Source organism: Penicillium pulvis (assembly GCF_028828015.1).
Source record: "Penicillium pulvis strain IBT 33274 chromosome Unknown contig_23_segment0_segment0, whole genome shotgun sequence".
Lineage (NCBI taxonomy): Eukaryota > Fungi > Ascomycota > Eurotiomycetes > Eurotiales > Aspergillaceae > Penicillium > Penicillium pulvis.
The window spans coordinates 3,111,188-3,121,493 of record NW_026643075.1 but is presented as its reverse complement, the minus strand read 5'-3'; the positions used below and the strand labels follow the sequence as shown (position 1 = coordinate 3,121,493).

The window sequence follows — 10,306 nt, the reverse complement described above, 5'->3', positions numbered from 1 at the left end:
ATCGTCCATATGAAGTAGTGTCTGCACCTCACAGCCTGCTCATTCCCCAATTCAATCGGTCACTGAGATATCATGCGCTTCTCAATCTTGTCAGTTCTTTCTGCACTTTCGGCCTTGGGCCACGCACTGCCGAACAAGCTGCAGACGCGAGGTGAACTATTCTCCATGTACTTTTATTGATCTCGTACTCACTCTACTATAGATATTGCTGCCGATGAGTTGTCGGAGTTCAAATTTTGGGTTCAGTATGCTGCTGCTGCCTACTGCCATGATAGTTACACCGCAAAGGCCGGCTTTAAGCTAGCCTGCTCTGCTGGCAACTGTCCCGATGTCGAGGCTGCAGGCGCCACAATTGTATACGACTTTTCCAAGTAAGCCGGGCTACCATCCACAGCGGCAAAACCGTGGATACTAATCGCATACAGCACTACCCTCACCGATACGGCTGGATACGTAGCATTGGACGATACCAACAAGGCAATTGTCCTATCCTTCCGCGGCTCCTACTCCATTCGCAACTGGCTTGCCGACGTCGACTTCCCTTACACTGACCCTGGCCTCTGTGATGGCTGTGAAGCGGAAATGGGCTTTTGGAACTCCTGGGCGTTTGTCAAGGACCCTATTTCCAAGGTCCTCACCGAAACCGTTGCCTCTAACCCCGAGTACGAACTGGTCGTCGTAGGCCATAGCCTCGGCGCCGGTATTGCTACCCTTGCGGCCGCTGACCTTCGCGGGATGGGACATCCTTCGACCAAGATGTACGCGTTTGCTTCGCCCCGTGTCGCCAACCCTGCATTGGCCGACTACATTACCGCTCAGGGCAACAACTACCGCTTCACTCATACCAATGACCCTGTTCCCAAGCTCCCTCTGCTTGCTATGGGGTATGTTCACGTTAGCCCTGAATATTGGATCACCTCGGGTGACAATGTTACGGTCACAACTAGTGATGTTCAGAAGCTTGAGGGTACGGTCAACTTGAATGGTAACACTGGAACTGGTGCTCTGTTGATTTCGGATATCCCTGCTCATCATTGGTACTTTGAGCAAGCGGATGGTTGTTTGGGAGCTGGTCTTCCTTTCAAGTCATAGGAGACTTAAATAACTCAAATTTGTTGTAATGATAGAGGATACGGGGGTCGGGACGAGGTATCAGATATAGACAGGGAGTGTATACCCAGACTTTAGGGCAGACCTGAAGGGCTGTCAATTGGGACAAGATATGAGATAATAAGAAACAAATATCGATTGTAGAACTAGTGCCTTTCCTGCACAATTTAGCCTTTACCTTCTATCCTCCTCTTCCTCTTCTTTGTCTTCTTTGTCTTCCTCAAGTCCTTGCAACCTATCACTCAGTAGAAATCTCAATGACAAGCTTCTTGGCTGAAACACCCTCTCGCATAAGGTCAATACCCTCCTGGACCTTACTCAATCCACCCTGAATCAGCCGAGGATCCGGCTTTGCTTGAAATTTGCCAGCAGCAAGTGCCGAAGGCATAAAATTGTGCCAAATGGCATCACCCACATGCGCAGCAGAAAAGCCAGGGTCCAGACAGATGACTGTAAGCTTGTTAGAAAGACCCATCACTGCAGCGGTACTATCACCTACCCATAGCAGGCGTCACATTGTCGGGGAACGTTACCCCCGGGTAATTGACGACCGGAAGTTTGCCTCCGCCGATTTTCTGAAGAATGTCGCCACACGTAGTTTGTGTTTCCTTTGAGGCGATACAATCGACAATATAATCACCCGGTTTCAGAAGGCTGATAATCTGATCAACCGCGCTAGAGTCCTTGTAATCGAAGGCATAGGAAGCGCCGAGGCTTTTCACATACTCATGGTTTGCACTGCTGGCTGTAGTCACGACCTCGAGACCAGATGCAACAGCAAGCTGTATAGCGGAACTGCCAACCGAGGAGGCACCTCCCCAAAGGAGAATCTTCTTTCCAGTTGCCGAAGGTGCAAGCGAAGGTAACGGCAGATCTAGTTGAACATAGAGTGCTGTCGCGGCAGTATCAACTGAGATTGGGAGAACAGCGGCATTTAGTAAGGGCAAGGAGTCCGGGACATGGGATACCAGGTGCACGTTGCAGGTGCTGTATAGCTGGAATCCCATATTCGTCGCTTTTTTAGTGAGTAGCCCGTCGCAGTGACTGAAAGGAACATTTAGCTATCTCCTTTGCACGCAATGTTTTGATACTTCTGTGCTGTTTACCTTATTACCCTCTGACCGACTTCGAACTGGGTTACCTTTGAACCTACTTGCACCACAGAGCCCGCAACATCGGTGCCGAGGATAAAGGGGTATTCAATTAGGCCACCTGGTGCGTCTTGTATCTTCAAATAGAGATTTATGAGCTCGTGTTCCAAGCTCGTGTGTAATCTTGTCTATCTTACCTTCCAATCCACGGGGTTGACAGCTGCATAGGCAACCTTGATCACCACCTCATCCTCTGAGGGATTTGGCGCTGGTCCAGGTCCAACCTGAACAGATCGGGAATCTGCACTCTGCAGCCAAGCGGCTTCGTTTATGAATGATGACATGGTCAAATTATGAGCTTTGGAGAGGCGTATGAGAACCTTGTATTCTGGCTTAGGCCGAGCTAGAAGATAATAAGTAAGACAGAAGGTCTGGGGGTACTTATATCAAAGCCCCTCGTCGGCACGGTAGCTCAGTGATCATAATAAAATTAAGAGTCTCACCCTGGTAAGCTCTCGTACCTATCATGCTGATTATAAATGTAACCTTGGAAATGTAAGCACGATTTATAATGGTTGCCTTGATCCTTCGCCCTATCACACGTGAGATGGGCTTCTAATCCGCCGCCCTGACGGACGAACCTTATTTTCGTCCGCAAAATGCAACCCTTGAGATTAAGTTGGAATATAAAAGGTTAATCGGCTTTACATGGTGCTCTAACGAGGTTTAAAAATCTTCGCAATTCTTCCAGTGTTGAGATATAGCACGATAGCCCCTGCGACAGACTGGCAACATTTTGATATAGGTTGGAGTAAATCAGCCAACGACGTAAGCTACCAGGAACAGCTTGAGCAACTACTTTGGGCTAGGTAGATATAAAGCCAGAGGAATGTAAATAGTGTCAAAAAAACCAAGGGTTTGCCAAGGCTGTGTGCCTACCTGCGTAGGATTGTGTACCTTCGAGATCTGACATTGCGCTCATCACAGCATTTCAAAAACAATTCAAACATTTGGAGAGCCCTTTCCAAAAATGCTATTTATAAATGAACAAATTTGAATCACAGATGGATCTCGGTAGGAACAGTGTACACGAATAAGCGTACCATACCTAAGCACCACGTACTTACTCACGTAGACGATTGTCGGTGGGGTTGGCGGAACGCATTTCCACGCGAGTGCACCTACCCAGATAGGCACCTAGGGCTCGGCAAAGTCAGCCTCACATGAGCCCATGCTAAGTGGGCAAACATCTGGAAATGGATCAGGTACGTATCGTAGGGCTGCCCCTATTCCGGCGGCACGAACCGAACGATCATCGCATGCATAGCCAGGGGTGATTTGGGAAAAAAGCAAAACCGGCGTCAAATAATAGACTACGAAGGTGATTATCCATGTCCCACTGGTGGATCAAGTTTGCGACTGTGGATTGAAAGTCCGGGATGGATTGTGACTTGTTAGATCGAGACTAGTCAATTGTCGGGGCGCTGATCATCCGAACTACGACGCAGCCCTTGGCAATCCCCTTGGCAAGTTTGATGTGGCCGTCCTCATTCATCAATAATATGAGACTTTTCAATCTGGCGGTGGGCCGATAGTATTCCTTTGACGAAGGTCCCATAAATAACCAGGAATCAATGGTTGGCGCGACGCGTATCGAATGGATCGCGACTCATCATCCTTCTTCCCCAAGCTCTTCCTCGTTCCTGGAGCTTCCACGCCACCCTGGCCGCGACCACAAGCAAAAACAAGACCAGTGGGGATCATGTTCGCATTTGAGTTCCCCCAGCCTCAATTATTTGAGCATGACTTTCTCGGAGATAGTAGCTATTTCTGGGCGGTAGTGCCACTGGGAAAAGTTTTTGACGGGAGTACGTACTCCGCCGGCTAGATCCGTCATAGTCCGAGTGCAAACCACGCAAGCGCTCTCGTCATCAACCAACCCAAGCTTTTTGAGTGGAGTCGCCATTGATTAATTTCAACCACTCTACTATGCTCTTGTGCGCCATCCCCTGGCCCACCTCACCTCGCTATGGCTCCACGAACCAATCAATGAGCCATTCTGCCTGAAATACCTGACTTATCGCCTTTGATGAGTGGGGGGGGGTTTGATGCCCCCTGCCATGGGCACACTGGCGTACCTGTTTCGTGGCCATGGTACCTAACGAGAATATAAATAGACGATTTTAGCGATTTATCACCCAGGTTACCCGCTTTTTTGGCCCAGAAAACTACTTTCGCTTCACATATATTGCGACTGCTGCAGTCTGCCACTTTCGTTTCTAACATCTGTGAAATTCCTTTCGTTTTGAGTGCCGGATATCACTCGTTCTTACAAAAATGAAGTCTTACCTGAAGTGGGCGGCCGTTACTCTGGCCGCGGCCCAGCTTGCTACTGCTCAGACTTACACTAGCTGCAACCCGACCAAGAGTGCGTGATTCTGTGCCCCAATCTTGGATGAATATGTTTCTAATTGAGTTCAATAGAGACCTGCCCCTCTGACAAGGGTTTGGACAAGTGGGAATACTACGTCGACTTCACTGAGTCCGGCTCCCTCGATGCCTGGAACATCACTGCCAAGCCCGTTACCCAGACTTCTCTCGGTGCTAAGTTCGAGATCGCCGAGGAGGGCGAGGCCCCTACCATCGCCAGTGAATGGTACATCTTCTTCGGTCACGTCGATGTCAAGTTGAGAGCCGCCAACGGCACCGGTATTGTCAGCACATACATTCTGGAGTCTGGCGACCTGGATGAGATTGACTGGGTAAGTCACCATTAAACACCACCAGTTGGAGTTCTTATATCTAATCATGCAAAACCATATAGGAGCAAGTCAGCACCTACGACCAGGAGATTCAGACCGACTACTTCGGCAAGGGTAACACCACTGGCTGGGACCGTGCCACTACCGTCAATGTCACCAACCCCGAGACCGAGTTCCACACCTACAGTATCGACTGGACTGAGGAGCGTATTGAGTGGCTCATTGATGGCGATGTTGTCCGCACCCTGAAGTACGACGATGCCAACGGCGGAAAGGACTTCCCCCAGACTCCCTCCCTGCTGAAGATTGGTATCTGGGCCGGTGGTGACTCCTCCAACTCCGAGGGTACCATCGAGTGGGCTGGTGGTGAGACTGACTTCGATGACGTTCCCTTCGTCATGTACGTTGAGTCCGTCAAGGTTATCAACTACAACCCCGCCCAGTACTACAAGTACAGCGACAAGACCGGTGACTACACCAGCATCAAGATGTTGAACAGCTCCTCTTCCTCCTCTCTGTCCAACACCTCCAGCTCCTCTTCCTCTAGCTCTTCCGGCTCGAGCTCCAGCTCCAGCTCCAGCTCTTCCAGCGTTTCGGCCTCTGCCTCCAGCTACGCTACCTCCGGCGGCTCTGTCATCTACTCCTCCGCGCTTGTGGCCTCCATGGTCGCTTTCGCTGTTGGTGTCTTCCAGTTTTAAATAATTGTATATTGTTGAACTTTGTTGATGTGGTTGTTTGGGGATGGGATTGAGAATATAGATGTACCAACCGCTTTCGTTCCTTTACATATTTGACACATATCTAATCCACCTGCATGGGCTCGTTGAGACTCCAGATGCTTATTTGGAAGTGCTCTATGTTTCTGATGGCAGGTTTCACATGTAATAATAGAATATAGGCTTCTGCAAAAAGACAAAAAGTCAACTATCCAATCGCCGATCTGAACTTGTATGCGAAATCTTGGGTAGATACAGCGATAGCGCGATCGGTTATACACTAACATGTACGTCCAAATAAACTCTTCAAGCCAGCCTTATCGGATGACATATCTATCGCTGGCAAGCCACGGCTGCTTCGAGTAAGCCGAAATCGCCAAGAAACGGCTCGCCAAGATCTGCAAGCTTCCCCGCGAAGTAGAAGTCCGGGGAGGTGTCCGAGACTGTGGATTGTGAGCTGAGTACTTAAAGAATATCCCCCACCCACTTCTTTTTACACTTCGCAAGCTTATGCTAGTGCCGACTTTGTGATCAATTTGTTTCTTCCAATTGCCGGGCTTAATTTCGCCCTACCCGAGGGCTAGTCAACATGAACTCAGAAGATATATCCACCCGAAAAAGAGATGATCACCATGGAGTCGCCGAAGAGATCGAGATTTCCCCGGATAATGATATCGACGAAGTGAATAATCCAAAATTGATCGTTGATAATCGGAAAAAACTCGAAGCCAAATTTGTTCGAAAGCTGGACATGAGGTTACTGCCCTTGATGATGTTGATTTGTATGACATTCCACAACACCGAGATTCGGGTTGTTTGCATCGTCTTTGCTAACGAATCATGGAAGATGTCTTGAACTATTTGGATAGAAATAACATCGCGACTGCACGTCTCGGGACTTTGGAGCAGGATCTTGGCCTTCATGGCAATCAATACAACACAATTATTAGTACGTTACCCAGACTCGTTGCCAGGTGACTGGAATCAACAAGTATCAGGTCTAATTCAGAATAGGTCTCTTTTTCGTCGGATATATCTTGACTCAAATCCCAACTAACATGATTCTTAACAATATGAGACCGTCTTTATTTCTGGTTAGCTTTTGGAGTGTCAAGCAATGGCTCGAAGCTAACTATATCCCAAGCCAGGTGTTATGTGTTGCTGGGCGATTGTCAGCACCTGCACCGGCGCAGTCCAAAGTTATCGTGGATTGCTAGCCTTGCGTTTCATTCTTGGCTTTGTTGAAGCGCCGTTCTTCCGTACGTCGTTGACCAACTTCCAAACCCGATGACAGTATCTAATCAAATACAGCCGGCGCCCTGTTTCTCTTCTCCTCGTGGTATACTAGAAAAGAGCTTGCCGCCCGCATCTCCATCCTCTACGTGGCTGCTCAGATATCTGGGGCATTTGGTGGGCTTCTTGGTAGTGCTATCATGTCTGGAATGGATGGAAAGGCTGGACTACCAGCATGGAGATGGCTATGTATGACCCTCTTGATCCCCTCCTACATAACAACACTCTTTGTGCTAAGAAATCAATGATTCAGTCATTATTGAGGGGGCTTCCACAATCCCAGTTGCTCTTTTAGCCATGGTAACCCTGCCGGATTACCCAGCAACTACAAAGTGGCTCACCGACGAAGAACGCATACTTGCCATCACTCGCCTAGCAGAAGATGGTAATGAGAGCGACCACGATGAAACGAACAACAAATTCGAAGGTCTCAAACTTGCGTTCAGCGATCCAGTCCTCTACATCATCTGGCTTATGCAGCTGGGACTGAACACCTCCGCTTGCTTCACTAACTTCTTCCCGACCATTGTCGCGACATTGGGATATGGTACTACAGAAACACTTCTACTATCTGCACCACCATACATCTTTGCTGCAATTCTAAGTGTGGCCAACTCCTTCCACAGCGACCGAGTAAGCGAGCGCTGGCTTCATGTCTTGTGGCCCCAGGTTTTCAGTAGCATTGGATTCATCATTAGCGCCGTAACATTGAATGTGGCAGCCCGGTATATTTCCACTTTCATGATGATGTCAATCTACGCCTCGTTTGGGTGTATTCTCTCTTGGGTATCTACGTCTTTGCCGCGGCCTCGAACCAAGCGAGCGGTGGCCTATGCAGTTGTCAATGCGGGTTCGAATTTCGCGTCGATATATGCTAGCTACTTCTATCCGTCTTCGCAGGGACCGAGATACTGGCAGGCGAACGTAGCTAACGTGGCTTTCTGTGGACTGTGTATGTTCATGGCTACCCTTCTGCACTTTACGCTACAGCGGCGTAATAGTCGTCTAGATAAGGCTGCGAATGTGGATATCACGGATGGACGTGACCCAATTGATGAGGGGTCGGAATGTCATCATTTGGCGAAGCGGTGGAACTGTCATCCAAGTTATCGGTATACTACTTGAGAGCACTGGTTGAGATATTGAAAGATTGGGAACCTATAGCATTGCCATTAGTAATATTGATCATTCTGCACTGCATGGTTGTTAACATTGGCTCTCTCGAACTATTATCATAACGATGCCGGTGAGAAACCCGAGATTAGCACACGTGGGGCTCTTACTACATTACTCTCTCATGTGAATTGAAGTGAATTAAACATGTTATTCTCAGTGATTGATACTCTTCATCCAATTTAAAGTATCCCTTCAACGCTCTTTAGCACCGCACGGATTGATGCGGGCAAGAGCGACAGGAGTATGGAATTCCAGGGCGGAAACATGGATCTCGTGGGGGGTAGACCGCGCACAACAAAACAAAGCCAACATTTACGAGCAAGGAAATGTTCTGGACTCAGGCTTTGCTTCTCAAAACAGCGTGCTGCCAGTATGTTTGACTCGGCTTCTTATCAATGAAACTCATCTAACATCTCACAAGAGTATCTCTAAATGTTAATGGTCCAGAATCCTTTGCTTAAATTTCATGCCCCCGACAAGCTGATATCAAAGACGCAATGCATAACACCAGGCGCGTACGTCTTGACGTGCTCCACGTGGCAACAGTTAATTTCCGGTTCTTGCGAAATCTTCTGTTCAAGGTGAACCTGAGCTCGAAGTGTCGCGACTTGGGTCGTTATTTCCTCCCGCTTCTTTTCAATCTCCTGCACATCGACATTCTCATGAACATGGAGCCAGCCTCTTCGCTGCGGGTCAAGTACCCGACATGCAATACCCCAGGATGGTTGTGAAGATGGTAAGAGACCCAAATTGACGTGGCGAACGGGCCTCCATGTTCCTGATTGTTCCATAATATATTTGATCTTTCCCAAGATATTTGCTGCAAACTTGTTGTCTCCGTGAAAGACAACAACACGGTCCGATTCCGTAAGACTTTCCACAAGGTCTATAATGGGTACCTCCGTTTGACCGTCTTCCATTATACAAATAACTTTACAGCCCCATCCATTTGCTTCGCAGCCTCGCCGAAGTCCTTCCACGGACCAGCCGTTGAGTTCCCACCCCCATACTCGTTTGACACCTCTCTTCAGATAGGAGAACGTGAAATAGCCGATACCAGCATACATGTCAACAACGCTGGTGTCTGCCGGTGATTGTTGCAGAGACTGTTTGTCTAGTCCTTGGAACGTGCCTTGGGACGGTCCATATCCCAAGATTCGTGCTTTTTCCGTGATGTTTCCTCGCGAGAACATTGTATATAGTGGCGCCCAGATCTGTATTATGCCTTTATTCTGCACTGTCCGTACCCAAAGGGCAGCCTGGAGGTCCTTGGCTTGGGGCTGTGCGTTTCCATCGCTAGAGGCCGGAATTATGTATGGGTCTTGAAAATCACCATATAGTGGAACCAAACCAGAAGGACTGCGCATCCGGTTTTCAAGCCCTTGGGTATTCGTCAAAGATATAAAAGAATTTATTGCAATATGAGTAACGCCCAGTCGCTTGAAAGCTTTCGCTATCGAAGCATATAGTTCTTTGCGCCGTTCGGATGGCAACTCTGCGTAGAAGGTGCTCCACTCAGGAGGTGCATTGAAAGTATTCGTTGGAAGAAGTAAAAGGGGCTCATAAACGGTAAAGCGTTTCGGAAGAGCTCTCTGTATCGTTTCGACGGATATTCCAATGTTGGTGAGGAGGGATTTAGATTCCGGCATATCCAGAAACTCCATGATCCCAACTTGCAATGCATTATAGTTTCTTGGAGTTCGTATATATTTTGAGGGGTTTTCTGGAGTTTCACCCTTAGTCTGAACCTTGAGCTGGCGCGTCTGGACTGTGGTTGTCGTCATGTTCATTTAAATGCGGGGTATATGAGAGCGACCTTCAGTGTCCAATCTCGAAATGTTTGGGAAACGCAGAGGAACTTGAAGCTTGTTATGCCGATCCAATTTTATGATTTCACCAATACGAGAACCTATGGTATCTTGTCCGAAGACTCTTTCCACTTGCTCCGCTGTACGACTGCTCGATTTGTGTCACAAAGAAGACTTGGCCTGAATCCTGAAGCTGTCATCAAACACGTGCACGTGACTAGTTACATATTACATACACTCTCCATATTCTGTACAGGAATCCAACCTTCAACATTGGATAAGGTGGCCCAGATGGTTTATGGTGTTTTCAAAACTCCAGCAAGTGCTTGAATAGTTCAGGATAAGCTTAT

At 48.2% G+C, this 10,306-nt stretch overlaps 5 protein-coding genes across 5 annotated transcripts; 3 read left to right on the top strand and 2 right to left on the bottom strand.

Moving 5' to 3' along the window:
* Positions 1-72: 72 nt before the first annotated feature.
* Positions 73-1,092, top strand: N7503_005444 (lipase family protein; the record flags this gene model as incomplete). Its single annotated transcript, XM_057064991.1, has 3 exons — positions 73-151; positions 203-371; positions 426-1,092. The coding sequence occupies 3 exons, from the start codon at positions 73-75 to the stop codon at positions 1,090-1,092; spliced, it is 915 nt and encodes a 304-aa protein (XP_056922734.1).
* Positions 1,093-1,348: 256 nt separating this feature from the next.
* On the bottom strand, positions 1,349-2,545 carry N7503_005443 (zinc-binding alcohol dehydrogenase family protein; the record flags this gene model as incomplete). Its single annotated transcript, XM_057064990.1, has 4 exons — positions 1,349-1,560; positions 1,610-2,154; positions 2,217-2,338; positions 2,399-2,545. 4 exons carry the CDS (start codon positions 2,543-2,545, stop codon positions 1,349-1,351), a joined length of 1,026 nt encoding a protein of 341 aa, XP_056922733.1.
* A 1,993-nt stretch (positions 2,546-4,538) lies between these two features.
* Positions 4,539-5,661, top strand: N7503_005442 (glycoside hydrolase family 16 protein; the record flags this gene model as incomplete). The annotated part of the gene is made up of 3 exons (XM_057064989.1): positions 4,539-4,629; positions 4,686-4,963; positions 5,026-5,661. The coding sequence occupies 3 exons, from the start codon at positions 4,539-4,541 to the stop codon at positions 5,659-5,661; spliced, it is 1,005 nt and encodes a 334-aa protein (XP_056922732.1).
* A 607-nt stretch (positions 5,662-6,268) lies between these two features.
* On the top strand, positions 6,269-8,097 carry N7503_005441 (uncharacterized protein; the record flags this gene model as incomplete). Its single annotated transcript, XM_057064988.1, has 6 exons — positions 6,269-6,461; positions 6,527-6,628; positions 6,694-6,773; positions 6,824-6,938; positions 6,991-7,161; positions 7,226-8,097. The coding sequence occupies 6 exons, from the start codon at positions 6,269-6,271 to the stop codon at positions 8,095-8,097; spliced, it is 1,533 nt and encodes a 510-aa protein (XP_056922731.1).
* Positions 8,098-8,612: 515 nt separating this feature from the next.
* On the bottom strand, positions 8,613-9,938 carry N7503_005440 (tRNA(Phe) (4-demethylwyosine(37)-C(7)) aminocarboxypropyltransferase; the record flags this gene model as incomplete). Its single annotated transcript, XM_057064987.1, has 1 exon — positions 8,613-9,938. One exon carries the CDS (start codon positions 9,936-9,938, stop codon positions 8,613-8,615), a length of 1,326 nt encoding a protein of 441 aa, XP_056922730.1.
* Positions 9,939-10,306: the final 368 nt, after the last annotated feature.